The 24,611-nt window shown below is 38.5% G+C and overlaps 1 protein-coding gene across 1 annotated transcript; it reads left to right on the top strand.

Moving 5' to 3' along the window:
* Positions 1 to 6,203: 6,203 nt before the first annotated feature.
* On the top strand, positions 6,204 to 7,564 carry LOC143555225 (uncharacterized). The gene is made up of 2 exons (XM_077044813.1): positions 6,204 to 6,622; positions 6,934 to 7,564. Exons 1-2 carry the CDS (start codon positions 6,204 to 6,206, stop codon positions 7,562 to 7,564), a joined length of 1,050 nt encoding a protein of 349 aa, XP_076900928.1.
* Positions 7,565 to 24,611: the final 17,047 nt, after the last annotated feature.

Below are 24,611 nucleotides of genomic sequence, written 5' to 3'. Positions count from 1 at the left end.
AGCATACCGTAAGGAACAGAGTTCAAACCGTATTCGAGGACGATCGGGATCTTTTGCGCCTCCGCATCCTTCCACACCCGGCTCATCCCGAGCATCACCATCCCGGACTCCGCAAAGCGGTAAACTGGAGATTGGACTCGGGATATCTTTGAGAACCATTCCGCCTCCTGGTAGTTGGAGGCGTGAAGGCTGGGGAGTGCTTGCCCATTCTTGAACTTCATGGCAAGGGGGATGGCGCGAGCGGAGATAAAAAAGAACTCCCGCTTCCATGAACGAAGACTGCGCTCGGTTGCGCAAATCTTCAAACCCTTGATCCGGGTTATCAGAGTATACCACCCTTGGATGCACCTCCAAGAGTAGAAGGTCATCAGGCGGTCGACGAAGGGCTCAACGCCCAGAATCCGGCACACCCACTCGAAGTGGCGAATCGCGATCGCCATCGGGTGCACCTCGGTCAGGTGTACACCGTGCCTCTCTAGGACACGGTACACAAACTTTGTCAAAGGGAACCTAAGATTCCCATAGACAAAGAATGCGGCATATACCCTGATCTTGCCTCTGGGGGCATCATACACCGTCTGATGAGGTTCAGGAAACTCAGGCTCGAGAGACTCGAGCATGAACTTCCTGACGATGTACTGATATAGATCGACAGGCAGAGCACACTGGCACTCGCCAGCAGTACTCTTGTCATCCTTGTCGGACGTGGATGACGGGTTCTCGGCGTACACCCCAGCCTCCTGGGCTGTAGCCTCAAGATCGTAAGCAGAAGACATCTTGCAGGTATGAAAAAGAAAACGATTTCAAGAATGCTCAACTGAAAAGGTGAGTATTCGCCGGAAATCGTTTTGGAGATGAAGAGAAAAGTGAAAGTGTGGATTACAATGGACCCTCTCCCCCTTTATATACTAATCGCAATTAATGCGATGAATTTAATGCGGAAGAGAGAGAAATCGCAGGTGCAATGAAACTATGACACGTGGCAAAGCAAGCTGGCAACAGCTGTTGAAAGGACGCGTGCCAGTAATTTCGCGGCCACGCACCCGAAAATTCGCGCCCACGCGCTTGAAAAAGCGCCTGGAATGACCATATACTGTCACGTCGCCATAACTTCCTGCACGTCCTGACACAGTCAGAAGAAACCGTCGGACGACGTTTCAATTGTTTGGACTGTTCTTATCCTTTCACCAACTCTTCGAATTTCAAAATTTCAAAAAGATTCAAAAGCGGGAAAATACCCCTTACCTTGGCAACCAAGTAACTATAAGACAGGTGCGAGTACAGTGTTAAGGCAAAACCCTTCACATACTTAGCACCTGCAGGGAATTGAAGCCAAGAATACCTCGGCGACCAAGTAACTATAAGACGGGTGCGGGTACAGTGTTAAGGCAAAACCTTTCACATTCTTAGCACCCGCAGGGAATTGACGCCAGGAATACCTTGGAAATAAAGTAACCGTAAGACGAGTGCGGGTACAGTGTCAAGGCAAAACCCTTCACATACCTAGCACTCCGCAAGGAATTGAAACCAAGAAGGATCTTCTGGGCAATGCTTGCGGAAACGGAAATAACATCCCCGCATAGCGGGAACGTCGAGAACTACATTGTTTGAAGCTTCAAGATGGAATTGGTGGTTTTAACATAATTGATCACTATGTTCAAAACTACCAAAACCTCATGGAGAATCCACACAAGTGTGACTCAACGCTCCTGACTTGCGAGGAGGTTACAGACCTACCTGCATCATACCCAAAGATCAAGCAGGAAAGTCGGGAATTTCTGCAAGTGACATAAGGACTTCCGCGGGAAGAATCCCCATGGAAAACCTTAAAACTAAACCCCTTTTCAAAAACCCTTTGCTTAAGTCCAAAAGTTCACCTCACTTATTAAACACTCATGAGAAGAACATTGGACTGGGGGGACTTGAAGAGGTAGGTCCCAGCAGAGCCCAGTTGGACCCACAGGACTCACCTTGAAGAGAGACGTCTGCGCAGAAACCAACTGGATCCGCAGGACCCACCATGCTCAGAGACGTGACGTCCTTACGCGCACTACGCAAGCTGTTCCCGCAGGAAATGCCTCCCAATGGTGAAGTACTCCTCCTGTTCCAGCAGCTGCGGATACAAGCCATCAGGGAAGGCCACCCGCGCAGCAGGGCTACACGCACAAGGCACTTAGCTCTCAATAATTCAGTTGTCACCTGAAGGAATGAGCAAAGCCGGGAACAATCCCGCACAAAGGCGGGATGGGGAATACTCCCGCCCAAATGAGCCAGTCCGTACGATACTGGAAGATCTTTTGTACTGTACCTGACGAGGTATGGGCAAAAGATCTGACCAGAGATACGACAGCCCATTGACAACAGTATGGCGAGCAGCATGCTCTTGTACTGTATGCCACTATTAGCCGCTACCTACTCACCAACTCCTGTCATACCACGTGCATAGCCTACAGTTGGTGGAAAAGGAATAGTACACAGCAGGCCTGGTCACTGTCAGCCGCTGCCTACCCATCAACTGCCAGCATGGCACGTGCGTAGGCCACAGTTGGTAGAACAGGAATACTATTCAGCCGGCTATACCCTCTTGGAAACCTACCTTCGGCTATAAATACCCCAAATGGTATGATCATCTCATCTTATCTTGTATCTTACATCATATACCTGATATCTGCTCTAGCAATCTCTTAATATACATTTATATTCAAGAGCAATCTAGTCTGATTCTCACGCCGGAGGGTGGTCACAAGGAGGAACCCCCCCTTCTCAGTGACGAGCTTACGGTGTCTGTTTTGCAGGTTATCAGAAGAACCATCTTTGGCGGATCTAACCCCTCGTGGGAAACATCTATTTAACCCCCAGATTATCCGTAATCTGCCCGGGGTCGATTAGTGTTTCTTCACTTATATAAGTTTTTTGTAGGTTTTTTTTTCCTCCCATATAATGAGATGGAGTTGAATCTTATTGGCTGGATAATGAATATATTAGTTCAGGTAATCAGGTTGATGCCGATGAACCAGATAAGGAGGATTATAATGAAGCAATAGCAAGACAAAGAAGGAAATACAGCGCTTCTTTTGCATCAGTTGGAATTGCATGTGATGATTTTATTTCTTTTATTTATGGTTTTCTCTGAATGCCAATTTGAATTTTCCTACAGAGTTGACCAGAGTCAGCTTCCAAGCATACTACAAAGTCAAAGGTAGTATCCAATAAAACACCACTTTGATGCAATGTAGGAATGCAAATAGGGAAGCTATGACGAAGGAGCATTCTACGTACTACAGTATGGTAATAGCATAATAGCAAATCAGGTGATAATAACTACTCTACTTTGCTATTACTGATCGAATTTTATTTATTTATTTATTTATTTTATTTGTAAACCAACATTCTAATTGATTACCATGTATGCCAACCTCACTTCATTTATAGTTTTCATAACATTTTACTGTTTTTTTGTTTACACACATTTATTGTTATTCCCAAATAGTGTTTTTTTATTATTTATAATAAAGCATTCCAAAAAACTGATATTTTACTTTATTATTCAGCATTTCAGCTCATGTTACTCCACCTTTTAGTGTAAATATAGCATAATAACTCCAATATGAGATCTCAATGTAGAGACATTTTCTTTTGCTGTGGGTAGAGCATTTGTTACTGATATTGAAAAGTTGAGACTAAGCAACAGTTTACGATTATTAAAGATTGAAAGTTCAGCAACATTTTGGGCGTCCGCTTGCATTTCGAGATTCTTAGGTATTCCAACTCTTATTTCGATTGCTTTTTGCCCCCATTTTGCTTATGTAGTTTTGGGATATCTATGTTTTGTTGGTTTGTAGACAGCATGTTAACCGGATCGTTTATATTACTGTTTCAGTTAGTATAGTTTATGCATGATGCTTCGTCGTCATGTCTCGAATGTGTTTACGTCTGACACTTCTTCGTCTTCTACTGCTTCTGGTCATTTAATTATTTCATAAGGTAAGGGGATTAATTTATACATGACTCTTGCGTGTTGATTTAGTTTTGATGTTTAAAATTCATGTGTTGAATGTTTGTTTAGGTTTCACCAGTGGCTGAAGATGGAATGTTTAAAGTAATCAAATCTGGTAGAAGAAAAACTGAGCATCGATCCAACATGAGATTATCATGATGATGATGATGCTGTTTGCAGCCAAGTAATGCAGAATGATCACAAAAGTAACACTTTTGGGGCAACGGTTTACCAAGAAACCTTCAAATGAAGACTAACCAAGTCAAGATTTGGGTAACGAGTTAAAATGACACTTTCATCTGGGACATAGATGGGTTGGACCCAAAGATGAACACCTTTGTAATTTGAGTCATGTAAAAACCTATGTACAAACGATGGCGTAGTAATGCGCCGCAACGCGAGCGGGTCTATAACCTAGTTTTAATATAATTTGTAATTATATTAGAAATATATGATAATTGTGTTGTTTACTTTATTTCGCTTAATGGCTAAAGTTAAAAACTTTCAATAATTACCCGGCTCAAACTAGTATATATATATATATATATATATATGAAAAATGAAAAGTAAAGACAATTTCAAGTGCGGTTTAATGGTAAATATGCTATGTTAATTACCAAGGGACAGGGTTCAGTTTCTCCTTGCTCAACATCATTCTTTCTATTCTTTTGTTTACCCTTTATTTATTTATTTTAATGTTTCATTGAGCTATTCTTTCTTTACCTTTGTTTTACGTGTGTGAGAAGTTTTTATAAGTTTACTAAGTTTTATATATGTATATTAAAAGACAACTTTATTGAGCATCTTCTGTTGTACTGTTTGCTTATTTTGTTGTATACTTTCTTAAGCTTTATATATATATTTTACAACATTCTTAACATGTTATAATAACTTCAAGCCAAAACACAAACTAGAAATTAAATATACATTAACAGTACAACATTTTTAACAAGTTATAATAACTTCAAGCTAAAACACAAACCATAAATTAAATGTATATTAACGTTAATAACCGGCGTGTCGAGCTAGAAATAAGTTCTAATGGAACTACTAATAAACTCACGTAACTACTTTTTTAATAACACATCTACTAAGTTTAAAACCCCGTCGTGAGTTCTAACTAATCTACTAGACAAATAATAAACTCAACGTAATAACTTCTTTAACTACACATCTACTAAGTTTAATAACCCCGCCGCAACACCATGGGGTCTAATAACTAGTTCAGTATTAAATATAATTGTGTGTTGATTGTTTAAACTTCAAGATTGTTTATAACATGATTCACGTACATAATAATTAGCTTACGGAGTATAACGTTTACATCACTTTTTTTACATCATATATATGCTCATGATATACCACACTCGTATCCAATAAATTGGAACTTTATTTTTATCTAGATGTTTGCCGGTCCACTTTATATATAATAAATCGTCATTCTAAAAGAATAAAAGGAATTCTAGGTCTTCCGTAACTTTCTATTACAATCTCCCTTCTTAGAGTTGCTTTAGAGCGAAGAGGCCCTCGGCATGTGTCCTCCAACCCATGGCCGGGTCTTTACGTGCATATGCGCAAATGTACGCACACGCACACATGCGCATGATATGCGCACGCACAACCCTAGACCGATTCTAAAACCACTGTAGGCTCCTAAAACACATGTTAAGGCACCTGCATAAGTGTTTTTACATATCTCTTAAATACATCAGTTTATTAGTACAACTATTAGTTTCAACCAACACTAGCTGTAGCTACAATAGCTACACGATCATCAAATCAATATGTTAATTATTGTCGAACAAGTTCCCAAACATATTGACAAAATATAACTCTGAAGTTTCAAAGTTATATAACCTATATTTATTATTAAAGTTAAGTTACAAAAAGAAATAAATAGTTTATTAAACCAACAAATAGTTAAATTACAGGTAACGTGCAGTGAAAGTGAACCCAAATAAACACAAGAAATAATAATTACAAAGGCACGCACAAATTAACTTTAAAAGGAATTAGTTATATTTATGGTAACTATTTAAAAAGGATAAAATTTTTAAAAATAACCATAGCACAATAAAAACTTGGCCCCCAAGGTTCTTTCAATTCAATATAAAGATGACCAGCCGAAGATAGAACCTTAATTCACCCCACACAATAATCTTCTTCGACATTAACTAATCCCTTTAAGACCTCATCTTATTTTTCTATGAAGGATTCTGAGTTTTTGAACGAGAATATGTTCATCGAGATTCTGTCAAGAACATCCTTAAAATCTCTCGGCACCATGAGTTGCGTTAGCAAAGAATTCAACAAACTCACACAAGAACCGTGTGTTCACGATTCGCTGATGAATAATAAAAAGATGGTGTCCGGTTATCTCATGCAAAATACGAGAAGAGATTGGATGTGCAACATAGAGTTTGCACCGTCTCTTAACTCAACCGGCCTTGATCTTGGCCATCTTCTTTATAATGCTCGCATTCTTGCGACGTCTAAGCAAGGAATCATGGTGACTCGGAACCCTGATCCAATGGATTTCACAAAAGAATTATACCATGTTTGTAAACCTGCGACTAAGCAGGTTTTGACATTGCCAAATCCCAAACCAAATGAAAAGGTAGGGAAGTTTGCGATTGTAGTGATGGGTTCGAAGCCATTACGTTACAAGATCATCAGATTTTCTGACCAACCTTAAGTCTCTCTCGCCCTTCGCTCTTTATATATTTACATGACAGTCTAAGCTTTATGCATTAAGACTCTTAAGTAACTTAATTGCATTATTTAATTTGTGATATAAATAATAAATTAAGAATGTGAATATTGTTGCATTCTTGTTTTCTTCAAGTGTAAAGAACAACTCGTATTAACCATGGATTAATGATATGTATATAATATGTGTAGTGACTTACGTTTTTCTTTTTATAAATTTATTGCAGTGTTTTGAGACGGTGGGGGAAGCTCTACAGCACGTATGGTTGTGATATATTCGACTCGCTGACGTGGGAATGGCGATCACTAAAGCATGTAAAGTTGGCTTATTGTGTACACTTGACTGATATGCAACCAGTCACAGTGAGCGGTTTGATCTACATGTTATTATCGAATAACGACGTTTTAAAGTTTGATGCATATACAGAAAAATGGAAAGTCTTTTCGTCTCCCATTCCGTATGATATATATGGGTATTCAAATCCATCAATAGTGCCTGTGAAGTATGATGGTAGGTTGGGGTTGGTATGTGAATCAACAAATGCAAACGATTGTTGGGAGATTTGGGTTCTGAAGATGAATGGATTAATGTGGGAGAAAGAAGATGTTGCGGTTGAAATTAGTAAGAGCGAATGGGGGTCGATAGAGGCATTATATGGTACGGATACAAGCGTTATGGTTGATGGCAACACGCTCGTGTTTTACAGGTTTAAACAGCGTGGCAGTGACATGATCAGTAAGGTGGTGTTGAATGGCATCCCTTGTCGAATGTTCTCCTTCAGATCAGATTTCGAGCCAGTTGATTTGGTGCAGCCACATGCGGAATTGAGTTCTCCTGATGATCAAAGTAGATCTTAATATTGTTTGTTTTAGCCTCGGATGGATATTATATATATATATATATATATATATATACACTGTGATACGTTTTCTTGTAGCGTGTCGTTAATGAATCGAGTACGTTCTACTGATAGAACTTGAAGGGTAAAGATGTAACTGGAATGGTTGTGATTTATAATTTTTAAATATAATTGTGTTAATACATTACGACAGTCTCGTTGAACTCTACATATAATGGACGGAAGGTGTACCTTCAAATTAAATATGGTTGGAACAAAGGAAGTTGAAAAGTAGCTTGTAGAAAGTACTAGGAAGTAAAGTAGTTTAGTTGTAAATATATTTGTTAATCTACCCACAGGAATCAATAATTGTCCACGTGTCTACCCATTCCTTTCTTTTTCCCGCCCATACTTAATAATTCCACTGTACTTCATATTATCAAAATTCATCGGTTCTTCATCTAACAACAATATCAACGGGTTCTTCATCTGTAAATACTAATCGATACCCATGATGATTCTTTATAGCCTTTTCAAATCGATATTGTCATAACATGGTCAATCGATGCTTTAATTAATGTATTTGATTTAGGGATAAATCTGGCTACAACTACCCTCTCTAATAAAATGAACAACGATTTAGGGGTTGTTTCCAATTAGTTGATTTCATACAAGCATCAGAAGTTCAGATTTATTATCTCTCATCATTTTCATAAGGTATCCGATTTTCAATTACAATTACTCTATTTGGATTTCATTTTCCCGATTGCTTCAACTATGCATTTATGTTATGATAATGATGGTAGTGATGATTACTTGTTGGTTTTTTTGGTTGTTCCTGTCAGTTTCTGGTATTAATCGAACACATTAACTTGGAAAATTTTTACATTACAGTTTGAGGCCACAATAAAATAAAGTATGAGATTTAAATGAAAAATGTGACATTAAACATATATATGTATGAATATGGTAAAAATCATGTTGTTTCATATGAGGATTGAATTTAATGGTCGTACATAACGCATTGTTTCACACCAATTCTCTACTTCGTGTATTACACCTAAATAAATGAAAACTGAACCCGATAGACATAATGTTAATTCTATACTTTTTGTATTAAAACTGTTTACCTTGATCTCTTTGATGTGTGTTGAAGGGTTATGGTTGCATCAATCTTTTAATATTTCAATCACTTAATTGTCATAACTGACTTGCTTATCTATAACTAAACTAATTTGTTTTTTTAGGCTTGGGTGGAGAATAAGCACCTTTAAGAATGGGATTTCTAATCCTGGCGATACAAAATGTGGCAATGATAAATGCAAAGTAAAAGGAGTTATCTTCAGTCAACAGGTATATAAACAAACATGTAATCAACTTTGTTCATTAGAATTAACTAATTATCGTATGTTTTTTAACCAATCTTTTGAAACCCATGTCGGTATACGAACCTGTATTTAGTTTTTGGTTCACTTATACTTGTAGGTGTATGTAAAACCCTAATCTTTCAAAATTTGTGTTGACACTTTGATTTCTGGTGTCTTCGATAACTGTGACTTCTATTTCAGGTTTGCTTGATACTTCGATTTCTTAATTGCTTTTTAAAATATGTTAATTTGGTAATTGTTTTTGAGTAGTTCTTGGTTATTTTATTATGTTAATTAATTAGATGATCTGTATTAATTGTTTTCACTCCGTTAATTTGTTATAGCTATTAATTTATTAAATGTTCTTGATTATTTTATTGTGTTAATTTATTATTTGATCTGTATTGACACTTTGACTTCAACATTCTTCTCAAAAACATATAAATAATGAAGGATGGAATGTATACATTCTATCCTCATTTAAATTTCTTTTGTCAAAGTTTCATGTTCCTTAAACCAACCACAGTGGGTTCCTGATAAATGTCATGGTCATTCGGTGAGTATTGTTATTCTGCCATCATTAGTTCATTGTAGCTAACCTACATTTAAAAATCTAGGCAGCATTCATCACATTTTGGTTAGGCATTCTTTGATGATCATATATTTTTATATTTGTAATAAGTTTCAATTAAAAATATAAACATTTTTTAAGTTTCATGAACAATCAAATTTAACTGGTAAACGGGAACAATTTTAAGTTTCATGAACGGTCAAAATTACCCGTAAACGGGTCATTTTTCTGTAACATTAACTGGTCCAAATTTAAGTACACTTACTATTGTCTCAAATTGAACCCGTAAGCAGGATCTATTTTAAGTTTCTTTAACATGTCCTCTTTTCGCTGGTTACCAGGTCATTTTTTTGTTCCGTTAATGGGTCAAAAATTAAGTTTTATTATTATCGGCTCAAATTAACCCCAAAACAATTTTAACTTTATTAAACGGGTCAAATTTAACCCGCAAACGGGTCAATTATTTGTTTCACTAACGAGTCACAAATTTAGTTTTATTATTGTCGCGTCAATCTAGCTTGTAAACGGGAACAATTTTAAGTTTCATGAACAGTCAAATTTAACTTAGTTACCGGGTCAAATTTTTTTCTTTCGTTAACGAGTCAAAAATCAAGTTTTACAATTATTGGCTCAAATTTAACCTGTAGGGATCACTTTTATGTTTTTTATAACTCGTAAACGGGAACAACCTTAAGTGTCATGAACGTTCAAATTTAACCTGGTCACCAGGCCATTTTCTTCCATTCTGGTTTGTCTCAAGATATATAAATATACATAGCATGGTTTGTTTGTTGCTAGAAAAAATTGCAAACTATTGCATCAATTTATGATCAAATCGTGTTTGGCAAATAAGGGCTATTATTGCAGTACTACAGCAATTCGTCATTTCGTCCTCGCCATGTTCTGCGAATCAACACACTGAGGTTTGATTCTTCAAGGATCGTCGATTGCAAGCCCAAGTTTCTTGATTGGAAAAGTTACAATAAGCAATTTCCAAAGTCTAATTGTTATTTATATCATAACATTTGTTTCATCATTTCGTCCAGTTAACTTCGAGCCGGCCACGAGTCCGGACTGACGGAGCCCCTAGCGGTCCACCTATTGAGGGATTCACCGGATAAAACCCGACCCTCACGCCCGCTAAACGGCACGACAGCGAGAAGCCGGTAAAACCGGGTATGATCAGGACTCGAACCCTGACAAGCCAGGGTCATCCCTCATATATATCTCCCATATAAATTGGTGATAGTGAGCTTTGAACCTCATACCTCTCACTATTAAAATGAGTGATCTACCATTGAGCTACATGTAATTGTTCATTTTATCTTCGTAGTAGACCGAATTATAATAAAACTTTAAATTAGAATTGTATGTTATGGGGTTGGTGATCAATTGTAAAAGACAAAACCTTTTTAAACATTAAGTGGTTGAGAGGTTTTGAGTTTAAATGTCTTAAATAATAGGAACTAGGATTTAGTACATCGCGCTTCGTGACGGGACCATTAAACCGAACAAAAAAAACACGCGTAAAAACGTTAAAACCACGACAATGCTATGACTCGATGCGAAATCAGTATGTATCGGGTCACGACATCGCAACTAAACAAAAGAAATAAACTTGTCAACGCCAAAATACAACAAATTATCATATGTGAAACAAGATAACCAACCCGTTACAGTTGCGAACCGACGTAAACTCGGTTAGCATTGGCAGTACCAACACAAATCTGTAAACAGGAATTAGTAAGCCAAAATTCATATTTAACGTAAAAAAAATGGACTTAAATTAAACTTAATATTAAAAATAAGTGTATAGGAAATTGAATAGTGATTATGTGAAGGGGATGAAATCCCCTTTTTAATATATATAATAATTTGCTGTTTAAACAAAAAAATGAAAACTTCTACACAATTAACATGATTCAGCAAAAATAATAATCAAACTGTATAACATGTACTACTTTCTTAAATATGCCCCTGATATGTTACATTCGTCTCTAATAAATTGAAACAGTTCCCTGTTAATAATCATAATCTAGTTAAAGATCATATCATGATGTTATTCGTTGTTATTTTAATCGAGTTATCGGATATATCGATAACCAGTTTTTATTCCAAGAACGACATATTGGTAGCTAATTAAACAAATAACTTGGAAGTCAATGTACATTAAAATTTTTCAAATTTTTCATAGTTGTTTAACAAATATTTAATGTTTGTTTTAATTAAACTCGAACTTATAAAGATAAAACAAATTTTATATAGAAAATATGTTTTTAACACTTACTTATCTCCATAGTCCATATTAGACCAAAAATAATTAAAGTTTTATGTGAAAATCAATAAGATGTAAATATTACTTAACTAGTTTGAAGCCCCTGTAATACACGGGTAGCTAATTAAAATATAAAATATAATTAAGTGAAGTAGAATACATAACAAAGTTAGCATATATCATTAATAGACTCACATTTTACATTAAAATTATAGGAAATGAAGTTACTCGGGTAATAACCCAGACGGGATCCTGAGACAAACCCATATTTTAGAAATGGGCTGAAAAAAGATGAGAATGATTGATAGAGTGACAAGTGACAAAAAGATGTATTCTTTTATTAGAGTGGATAGATAGATGTTCAATAATACTATTAAAAATGATATTAATGTTATCACTAAAAGTTCATTGCTTGACTTTTGAAGTCAAATGGCTGGTTTGTTTTCTTTATAATTGATATATGTTTTTAAAAATTTTAAGAAAAAGCTGTAAGTATATAGAGGTTTGTGATTATTACAGATAGAAGGAATGCATTTAGGTCAAAATTCGTAACCTCGTAACAAATTCTGAATTTTATAAACATCGAGTTTGACTTCTAAATGGCAAAGTTTAAATCTTTCTATGCAATGCAGAATCGTACTGTATCATAATAATTTCTTTTGATATATAAGTCAGTGATTATTACAAATAACAGAAAAACTTGGGGTCAAAAGTTGTAATCTCGTAACAAAATCTAAATTTGATAAACGATGAGTTTGACTTCTAAGTGTCAAGGTTCAAAACTTTATATGCAATGCAAATTTGTACTGTATCATAATAGTTACTTCTAATATATAGTTTAATGATTATTACAACTAACAGGAAAAATTGGGATGAAAAGTTGTAATCTTGTAATAAATCTGAATTTGATAAAAAATGAGGTTGTCTTCTAAATGTCAAAGTGTATAACTTTATATTCAATGAAGAATTATATTCTAATTTGAATTTTAGAGGATTGAAAACCAAGTGAACAGATATATTTTTCAAGTAAAGTCTCAGTCAAATAAGTTAAGAAAAGGAAAACCTGTTATGGCTAGGAAAAATCTGGAGCTCAACATAATCAAGTGGTGCAACAGGATCAATTCTTCTTTCCATCTTCAACAACCTGAATCAATAAAATTCATAATTCAGCTTCCAATCAATTTCAATTCCTGAAAAACTTCTACATAAACTCACTTTCAACAACAATGCAAAACATCATACAACCAAATTCTTCAATTCAATAGTAAATTCAACAGTTCAATACTAACATCTTACTCCAGATTTACATAGAGATCATCACCTACATCCATTCTAAACTAACATATAACATATTATCAACGATCAATAATAATAATAATAATAATAATAATTATTATTATTATAATTATTATTATTATTATTATATTATTCTTGTGAACAACCATTATTATATAATTACCTTTAAAGTAAGACGTAGGTTTACACGGTATATTTAGATGGATTAAAGTGCTGATAATAATCAAATCAAGATATATTATAATTATAATAATAAGTTTAAACATTGATATGTAAACAATTAAATAATATTATTAATAATTATAATAATAATAGTTTCTTTTAATTTGATCTGTAAACGTTTACATAATAATAATAATAAATCAAATACACATGATCTGTAAACAGCTAATTAATACACAAATCTCAAATTAAACATATTAAACCTGAACCTACAATCAATCTAATATCAAAATTCAATCAAAAGAGTTAATAATATTATTATTACCTAGTGAAGATGAGAGAAAGAGATTTAGGGGTTTTAAGGTCCACCGTTGCGTCGTATATGTATATATATATAGTAGATATAGTGGAGAGGGGCGATAGTAGTGGTGGTGGTGGCGGCGGCGGCCGTGGAGAGGGTCTATTTCGTTGTCGGTGCTTGGGGTGGTGGTGGAGGCCATGGTGAGGGCCGATGGAAAGGCATACGTGATGGAGTTGTGTAACATCCCGAAATTTCAAGATAATATTAATTATATTACTTAATATTAGAGAGAAAGTTTACCCGGGTTATTAGGAAATAAATAACAGAATAGGAATTGGTATGAATCGGGCTAGTGTTGGGTAATGGATGCGGGTTGTGGACTTGGATTATTGAGATGGGTTAAATGAGAATGGGATTTAAGGGATATAAATATCCCCTAAACCCAAAATATCTTCATTCTCACCCTACACCCTAAAACTCCTAACACACACATACACACACATTCTAACCGATCAAGATTCGAAGCCGAGACCCGAGATTTTGTTGATAGATCTGAGTTGGTAAGGTAAGAACAAATCCTCCAAAGCTAATATTACTGAAAATGGTTAGGATTGGATGGGTTAACCGGACCCGAAACCCAAACTGCCCAAATCGGACCCCTAAAACGTCGATTTTAGGCCGATTTGATGGTTGGGATTTGTAGGCGCCGATCATACGATTCCGTGGGTACCAAAATCGAGTTATTTGGCTAAGAAACGAAGGAGTTATGGGCAAACAGATCTGCAGCGCGATAACTTCGCCTGCAAGATTAAGTTCGCCTGATGAACTTCGCCTTCAAGCGTAACTTCGCCTTCAAGCTTAAATTCGCCTAAGGATAACTTCGCCTGAAGCCAAGTTCGCCTAAGGTTTAACTTCGCCTGAAGCCAAGTTCGCCTAAGGATAACTTCGCCTGAAGCCAAGTTCGCCTAAGGATAACTTCGCCTGAAGCCAAGTTCGCCTAAGGATAACTTCGCCTGAAGCCAAGTTCGCCTAAGGTTTAACTTCGCCTGAAGCCAAGTTCGCCTAAGGTTTAACTTCGCCTGAAGTGAAGTTCGTTTAGAAAATAAATTATAAAGCGATAAGTTAAAGTAAGCTAATACTAGGCCACCAGATTAGATCAGACGAGTATTGATACGTGTAACTTGTACAGTCAGCCGAGCTCAGATAGAGAAGGGATTTGCAGCTATCAGAAAAAGAAGCAGAATTCAGGTGAGTTTCTAGCCCCATTCCTTGTTATGTTTTCGGGGCTGTGTGCATACTTGATGTGTTGTTAATACATTTATCCTAAGTGATAAGTGTATGCCATATGTGATATATGTGATATGTATGAATGATTGCTTGATGGTACGTGAACGATCTTCGGATATTGCACGTACTGTCAGGTTGTAACGTTATAAATATGGTAAGTATGATAAGTATGTTTATGTGTATGAACGTAATAAAGTTAATAAAAGAAGGAAATGACGGTTGTATGGTTGTATGGTTACGAAAAGGGTACCGAGCCCTAATAATACTCGAGGTATGATGTATGGTTGTATGGTAACGAAGAGGGAATCGAACCCTACTAATATTCGAAAACAAGGGACCAGACCCTTATAATATCTGTGATGTTAGGGACCAGACCCTTATAATATCTGTGATGTTAGGGACCAGACCCTTACAATATCTGTGAGGATAGGGACCAGACCCTCATAATATCTGTGATGTTAGGGACCAGACCCTTATAATATCTGTGATGTTAGGGACCAGACCCTTACAATATCTGTGAGGATAGGGACCAGACCCTCATAATATCTGTGATGTTAGGGACCAGACCTTTATAATATCTGTGATGTTAGGGACCAGACCCTTACAATATCTGTGAGGATAGGGACCAGACCCTCATAATATCTGTGATGTTAGGGACCAGACCCTTATAATATCTGTGATGTTAGGGACCAGACCCTTATAATATCTGTGAGGTTATAGGGCGAAAGGCTCTTTAAAACGTATGATTATGAATGTAAAGAAAGTATGTAAGTAAGAAAGAAAGTATGTAAGTAAGAATGAAGGTATGAGTACTTATGTGTGTATGAAAGAAAGTTATGAGGTTAAGTACGTATGTATGTAATAAGGTATTGTATGGTATTGTATGATTAACTAGAACTCACTCAGCGTAGCTGACTTTTAGTATGCACGCAGGTGAGCTGATTATAGAGTTAGCATGAGGATGACACACGGCATGGATTGAACGGCTGGCATCTGAAGAAAGAAGTAAAGATGTTTTAAATATAAGTTTTGTGTTATGGTATCAAAGAAAAGATTTAATGTTTTGTAACAATTGATTGATGTTTTATATTCCGCGAAAAGTTTTAATAAACTCTGATTTGAAGGACTGTGTTTATGAGTAAATCCGACGCTAAAGTAGGGCTACCGGGTTCGGGGCCTTACAAGTTGGTATCAGAGCATAAGTTCGAGAGATTTAAGCATCCTACATGCTTAGACTCGAACAGAAAATGGGATTCAAGTAAGAAAGGAAAGAAGATGCCAGTTCAAGAATGCCATGTGTCGCTCAAGCAAGATCAGTAAAGGTAAAGTGTATGATTAAATGATATATGTTAACGAGAAAGAAAAGATATGTGAACGATAGGGATAGGAATAATTGATTGTTTGATTTGACTAACTGCTTAAGTAGAACCAGCACAAATAGACTCATAAAGGGAAGTGTATAGGACACGGAAAGCAATGTGATCAGCTAGTCACAGCTGGCCACTGTTATTACCTGTTAGCCTTGCTATCCTTGTACTAAATAGTTCCTTGAGTGATGATGTTTGTGTTGTCCCTTTAAGAATACTGATGGCTGGAGCTGGAGAATTTGTGGGAGCTGGGGGTCGCGCTGGACGTCGTGGCAGGCCTCGTCTTGTCCGGCAACCCTCGGTAGAAGAAGCTTCCCACACCGAAGATGAAGGAAGCGCAGCTGGAGGAGACCAGAACAACAACGAGGAAGTTCAACTTAGCCCTGCAGTTCAAGCAGCCATTGTTCAGGCTGTAGTTGCTGCTGTGAAGAACCTGAATCCCGAAGGATCTGCTGGAAGCCGTGAACGAACTGCTGAAGGGGCGGGTGGTGATGGTAGGAAGGATGGGGAAGGTGAAAGAGGGGCCTCGAGTGGGGATAAGTCTGTGAAAGTCGATGATAGGAGAGGAGGACAAGGTGGGTGCAGCTATAAGTCCTTCAAAGGATGCGACCCGCCAAAGCTGACAGGGTTGGGAGACGCAATCGCTACTCTCCAATGGATAACCGCTATGGACAAGGTTATCCGCATTAGCGAGTGCCGTCCCGATCAAGCTGTCGGTTATGCCACCCAATCATTTGAAGATGAGGCTATGTATTGGTGGGAGAGTGTGGAGCAGAGGAAGACCCGTGAAGAGATCAAAGAGATGAAGTGGGATGATCTGAAGGAGTTAGTGATGATGAAGTTCTGTGCTGACGCCGAGGTTGAAAGGGCGGAGATGAAATTCTTAAACTTGAAAGCTGGGACAATGACACATCGTGAGTACACCACTGAATTCAACCGCATGTCTAGGTTGGTACCTGACATGGTGAACACCGAGGTAAAACGGATCAAGTGCTACGTTAGAGGACTTCCCCAGAAGGTCCGCATGTTAGTCAGGACAAGCAAACCTGCCACCTTTGAGTCTGCGGTCGAGTTGGCGGAGATGGTCTATGATGATCTGGCGGCGGATGATGTGGGAGTGGAAGATGAGGAAAAAGGGAAAGGAACTAAAAGAGCTGGGGATATCGTGGAGCATGCAGGGAGAAGGACACAGAAGATGGCAGGGAATGGAGCATGTAAGGTATGTGGAAAGATGCACTTGGGGGAATGCAAGGCTGGTCCAAACCAGTGCTACCGATGTGGGAGGAAGGGGCACCTCTCCCGTGAATGCACCGAGGACCAGAAGTGTTACAGGTGTGGTAAGTCAGGTCACATAGCTAGGGAGTGTGGAGAAGCCGTAGCAGTGAGGGAAGGAAGAGGAAACGCGTGAATGGATGGTCTATTAACTGCTAAGGAGGTAGCAGGAAAGTAAGTGGAATGTCACAGTTGTTTTATGTTTAGTAGTTAAAGAGTGTTTTATGTTACATTTGAACCTATGTTTGTTTAGCAAGCTTAAATGATTTCCTTTTATGTTATGAGGTACTTGTGACTTCTTGTGCTTTTGTATGAACGATCTATGAATTTAACTTGAATGCATGTTGGTTATAATAAATAGTTGGGTGATGGTAAAGCGTCGCCTTAGGAGTTAGCGTTATTATATAAAACAAGGTTCCTCGGGAAGGCGATACGAGACTTGGTACATCGAGGGCTTCATGGACAAGCTACCGTAATAGCTAAAACACATGATCACCGCTCGATGACTACAAGTCAGGAGTAAGAGGGATAACTCAGAAAGCGAAGGCGATTCAATAAAGCGTGTAAATATAAGAAGTTTTCCTTCTATAGGGAATAAGTTAGGTTTCGGGGACGAAACCTCTTTAAGGAGGGAAGACTTGTAACATCCCGAAATTTCAAGATAATATTAATTATATTACTTAATATTAGAGAGAAAGTTTACCCGGGTTATTAGGAAATAAATAACAGAATAGGAATTGGTATGAATCGGGCTAGTGTTGGGTAATGGATGCGGGTTGTGGACTTGGATTATTGAGATGGGTTAAATGAGAATGGGATTTAAGGGATATAAATATCCCCTAAACCCAAAATATCTTCATTCTCACCCTACACCCTAAAACTCCTAACACACACATACACACACATTCTAACCGATCAAGATTCGAAGCCGAGACCCGAGATTTTGTTGATAGATCTGAGTTGGTAAGGTAAGAACAAATCCTCCAAAGCTAATATTACTGAAAATGGTTAGGATTGGATGGGTTAACCGGACCCGAAACCCAAACTGCCCAAATCGGACCCCTAAAACGTCGATTTTAGGCCGATTTGATGGTTGGGATTTGTAGGCGCCGATCATACGATTCCGTGGGTACCAAAATCGAGTTATTTGGCTAAGAAACGAAGGAGTTATGGGCAAACAGATCTGCAGCGCGATAACTTCGCCTGCAAGATTAAGTTCGCCTGATGAACTTCGCCTTCAAGCGTAACTTCGCCTTCAAGCTTAAATTCGCCTAAGGATAACTTCGCCTGAAGCCAAGTTCGCCTAAGGTTTAACTTCGCCTGAAGCCAAGTTCGCCTAAGGATAACTTCGCCTGAAGCCAAGTTCGCCTAAGGATAACTTCGCCTGAAGCCAAGTTCGCCTAAGGATAACTTCGCCTGAAGCCAAGTTCGCCTAAGGTTTAACTTCGCCTGAAGCCAAGTTCGCCTAAGGTTTAACTTCGCCTGAAGTGAAGTTCGTTTAGAAAATAAATTATAAAGCGATAAGTTAAAGTAAGCTAATACTAGGCCACCAGATTAGATCAGACGAGTATTGATACGTGTAACTTGTACAGTCAGCCGAGCTCAGATAGAGAAGGGATTTGCAGCTATCAGAAAAAGAAGCAGAATTCAGGTGAGTTTCTAGCCCCATTCCTTGTTATGTTTTCGGGGCTGTGTGCATACTTGATGTGTTGTTAATACATTTATCCTAAGTGATAAGTGTATGCCATATGTGATATATGTGATATGTATGAATGATTGCTTGATGGTACGTGAACGATCTTCGGATATTGCACGTACTGTCAGGTTGTAACGTTATAAATATGGTAAGTATGATAAGTATGTTTATGTGTATGAACGTAATAAAGTTAATAAAAGAAGGAAATGACGGTTGTATGGTTGTATGGTTACGAAAAGGGTACCGAGCCCTAATAATACTCGAGGTATGATGTATGGTTGTATGGTAACGAAGAGGGAATCGAACCCTACTAATATTCGAAAACAAGGGACCAGACCCTTATAATATCTGTGATGTTAGGGACCAGACCCTTATAATATCTGTGATGTTAGGGACCAGACCCTTACAATATCTGTGAGGATAGGGACCAGACCCTCATAATATCTGTGATGTTAGGGACCAGACCCTTATAATATCTGTGATGTTAGGGACCAGACCCTTACAATATCTGTGAGGATAGGGACCAGACCCTCATAATATCTGTGATGTTAGGGACCAGACCCTTATAATATCTGTGATGTTAGGGACCAGACCCTTACAATATCTGTGAGGATAGGGACCAGACCCTCATAATATCTGTGATGTTAGGGACCAGACCCTTATAATATCTGTGATGTTAGGGACCAGACCCTTATAATATCTGTGAGGTTATAGGGCGAAAGGCTCTTTAAAACGTATGATTATGAATGTAAAGAAAGTATGTAAGTAAGAAAGAAAGTATGTAAGTAAGAATGAAGGTATGAGTACTTATGTGTGTATGAAAGAAAGTTATGAGGTTAAGTACGTATGTATGTAATAAGGTATTGTATGGTATTGTATGATTAACTAGAACTCACTCAGCGTAGCTGACTTTTAGTATGCACGCAGGTGAGCTGATTATAGAGTTAGCATGAGGATGACACACGGCATGGATTGAACGGCTGGCATCTGAAGAAAGAAGTAAAGATGTTTTAAATATAAGTTTTGTGTTATGGTATCAAAGAAAAGATTTAATGTTTTGTAACAATTGATTGATGTTTTATATTCCGCGAAAAGTTTTAATAAACTCTGATTTGAAGGACTGTGTTTATGAGTAAATCCGACGCTAAAGTAGGGCTACCGGGTTCGGGGCCTTACAAGTTGGTATCAGAGCATAAGTTCGAGAGATTTAAGCATCCTACATGCTTAGACTCGAACAGAAAATGGGATTCAAGTAAGAAAGGAAAGAAGATGCCAGTTCAAGAATGCCATGTGTCGCTCAAGCAAGATCAGTAAAGGTAAAGTGTATGATTAAATGATATATGTTAACGAGAAAGAAAAGATATGTGAACGATAGGGATAGGAATAATTGATTGTTTGATTTGACTAACTGCTTAAGTAGAACCAGCACAAATAGACTCATAAAGGGAAGTGTATAGGACACGGAAAGCAATGTGATCAGCTAGTCACAGCTGGCCACTGTTATTACCTGTTAGCCTTGCTATCCTTGTACTAAATAGTTCCTTGAGTGATGATGTTTGTGTTGTCCCTTTAAGAATACTGATGGCTGGAGCTGGAGAATTTGTGGGAGCTGGGGGTCGCGCTGGACGTCGTGGCAGGCCTCGTCTTGTCCGGCAACCCTCGGTAGAAGAAGCTTCCCACACCGAAGATGAAGGAAGCGCAGCTGGAGGAGACCAGAACAACAACGAGGAAGTTCAACTTAGCCCTGCAGTTCAAGCAGCCATTGTTCAGGCTGTAGTTGCTGCTGTGAAGAACCTGAATCCCGAAGGATCTGCTGGAAGCCGTGAACGAACTGCTGAAGGGGCGGGTGGTGATGGTAGGAAGGATGGGGAAGGTGAAAGAGGGGCCTCGAGTGGGGATAAGTCTGTGAAAGTCGATGATAGGAGAGGAGGACAAGGTGGGTGCAGCTATAAGTCCTTCAAAGGATGCGACCCGCCAAAGCTGACAGGGTTGGGAGACGCAATCGCTACTCTCCAATGGATAACCGCTATGGACAAGGTTATCCGCATTAGCGAGTGCCGTCCCGATCAAGCTGTCGGTTATGCCACCCAATCATTTGAAGATGAGGCTATGTATTGGTGGGAGAGTGTGGAGCAGAGGAAGACCCGTGAAGAGATCAAAGAGATGAAGTGGGATGATCTGAAGGAGTTAGTGATGATGAAGTTCTGTGCTGACGCCGAGGTTGAAAGGGCGGAGATGAAATTCCTAAACTTGAAAGCTGGGACAATGACACATCGTGAGTACACCACTGAATTCAACCGCATGTCTAGGTTGGTACCTGACATGGTGAACACCGAGGTAAAACGGATCAAGTGCTACGTTAGAGGACTTCCCCAGAAGGTCCGCATGTTAGTCAGGACAAGCAAACCTGCCACCTTTGAGTCTGCGGTCGAGTTGGCGGAGATGGTCTATGATGATCTGGCGGCGGATGATGTGGGAGTGGAAGATGAGGAAAAAGGGAAAGGAACTAAAAGAGCTGGGGATATCGTGGAGCATGCAGGGAGAAGGACACAGAAGATGGCAGGGAATGGAGCATGTAAGGTATGTGGAAAGATGCACTTGGGGGAATGCAAGGCTGGTCCAAACCAGTGCTACCGATGTGGGAGGAAGGGGCACCTCTCCCGTGAATGCACCGAGGACCAGAAGTGTTACAGGTGTGGTAAGTCAGGTCACATAGCTAGGGAGTGTGGAGAAGCCGTAGCAGTGAGGGAAGGAAGAGGAAACGCGTGAATGGATGGTCTATTAACTGCTAAGGAGGTAGCAGGAAAGTAAGTGGAATGTCACAGTTGTTTTATGTTTAGTAGTTAAAGAGTGTTTTATGTTACATTTGAACCTATGTTTGTTTAGCAAGCTTAAATGATTTCCTTTTATGTTATGAGGTACTTGTGACTTCTTGTGCTTTTGTATGAACGATCTATGAATTTAACTTGAATGCATGTTGGTTATAATAAATAGTTGGGTGATGGTAAAGCGTCGCCTTAGGAGTTAGCGTTATTATATAAAACAAGGTTCCTCGGGAAGGCGATACGAGACTTGGTACATCGAGGGCTTCATGGACAAGCTACCGTAATAGCTAAAACACATGATCACCGCTCGATGACTACAAGTCAGGAGTAAGAGGGATAACTCAGAAAGCGAAGGCGATTCAATAAAGCGTGTAAATATAAGAAGTTTTCCTTCTATAGGGAATAAGTTAGGTTTCGGGGACGAAACCTCTTTAAGGAGGGAAGACTTGTAACATCCCGAAATTTCAAGATAATATTAATTATATTACTTAATATTAGAGAGAAAGTTTACCCGGGTTATTAGGAAATAAATAACAGAATAGGAATTGGTATGAATCGGGCTAGTGTTGGGTAATGGATGCGGGTTGTGGACTTGGATTATTGAGATGGGTTAAATGAGAATGGGATTTAAGGGATATAAATATCCCCTAAACCCAAAATATCTTCATTCTCACCCTACACCCTAAAACTCCTAACACACACATACACACACATTCTAACCGATCAAGATTCGAAGCCGAGACCCGAGATTTTGTTGATAGATCTGAGTTGGTAAGGTAAGAACAAATCCTCCAAAGCTAATATTACTGAAAATGGTTAGGATTGGATGGGTTAACCGGACCCGAAACCCAAACTGCCCAAATCGGACCCCTAAAACGTCGATTTTAGGCCGATTTGATGGTTGGGATTTGTAGGCGCCGATCATACGATTCCGTGGGTACCAAAATCGAGTTATTTGGCTAAGAAACGAAGGAGTTATGGGCAAACAGATCTGCAGCGCGATAACTTCGCCTGCAAGATTAAGTTCGCCTGATGAACTTCGCCTTCAAGCGTAACTTCGCCTTCAAGCTTAAATTCGCCTAAGGATAACTTCGCCTGAAGCCAAGTTCGCCTAAGGTTTAACTTCGCCTGAAGCCAAATTCGCCTAAGGTTTAACTTCGCCTGAAGCCAAGTTCGCCTAAGGATAACTTCGCCTGAAGCCAAGTTCGCCTAAGGATAACTTCGCCTGAAGCCAAGTTCGCCTAAGGTTTAACTTCGCCTGAAGCCAAGTTCGCCTAAGGTTTAACTTCGCCTGAAGTGAAATTCGCCTAAGGTTTAACTTCGCCTGAAGTGAAGTTCGTTTAGAAAATAAATTATAAAGCGATAAGTTAAAGTAAGCTAATACTAGGCCACCAGATTAGATCAGACGAGTATTGATACGTGTAACTTGTACAGTCAGCCGAGCTCAGATAGAGAAGGGATTTGCAGCTATCAGAAAAAGAAGCAGAATTCAGGTGAGTTTCTAGCCCCATTCCTTGTTATGTTTTCGGGGCTGTGTGCATACTTGATGTGTTGTTAATACATTTATCCTAAGTGATAAGTGTATGCCATATGTGATATATGTGATATGTATGAATGATTGCTTGATGGTACGTGAACGATCTTCGGATATTGCACGTACTGTCAGGTTGTAACGTTATAAATATGGTAAGTATGATAAGTATGTTTATGTGTATGAACGTAATAAAGTTAATAAAAGAAGGAAATGACGGTTGTATGGTTGTATGGTTACGAAAAGGGTACCGAGCCCTAATAATACTCGAGGTATGATGTATGGTTGTATGGTAACGAAGAGGGAATCGAACCCTACTAATATTCGAAAACAAGGGACCAGACCCTTATAATATCTGTGATGTTAGGGACCAGACCCTTATAATATCTGTGATGTTAGGGACCAGACCCTTACAATATCTGTGAGGATAGGGACCAGACCCTCATAATATCTGTGATGTTAGGGACCAGACCCTTATAATATCTGTGATGTTAGGGACCAGACCCTTACAATATCTGTGAGGATAGGGACCAGACCCTCATAATATCTGTGATGTTAGGGACCAGACCCTTATAATATCTGTGATGTTAGGGACCAGACCCTTACAATATCTGTGAGGATAGGGACCAGACCCTCATAATATCTGTGATGTTAGGGACCAGACCCTTATAATATCTGTGATGTTAGGGACCAGACCCTTATAATATCTGTGAGGTTATAGGGCGAAAGGCTCTTTAAAACGTATGATTATGAATGTAAAGAAAGTATGTAAGTAAGAAAGAAAGTATGTAAGTAAGAATGAATGTATGAGTACTTATGTGTGTATGAAAGAAAGTTATGAGGTTAAGTACGTATGTATGTAATAAGGTATTGTATGGTATTGTATGATTAACTAGAACTCACTCAGCGTAGCTGACTTTTAGTATGCACGCAGGTGAGCTGATTATAGAGTTAGCATGAGGATGACACACGGCATGGATTGAACGGCTGGCATCTGAAGAAAGAAGTAAAGATGTTTTAAATATAAGTTTTGTGTTATGGTATCAAAGAAAAGATTTAATGTTTTGTAACAATTGATTGATGTTTTATATTCCGCGAAAAGTTTTAATAAACTCT

The sequence above is a fragment of the Bidens hawaiensis genome, unplaced genomic scaffold (genome assembly GCF_021521415.1).
Source record: "Bidens hawaiensis isolate Kalapana, Puna unplaced genomic scaffold, B.hawaiensis_p1.1 tig00018026_1, whole genome shotgun sequence".
NCBI lineage: Eukaryota > Viridiplantae > Streptophyta > Magnoliopsida > Asterales > Asteraceae > Bidens > Bidens hawaiensis.
The sequence above is the reverse complement of the archived record's forward strand: the minus strand, read 5'-3'. Positions and strand labels throughout refer to the sequence as shown.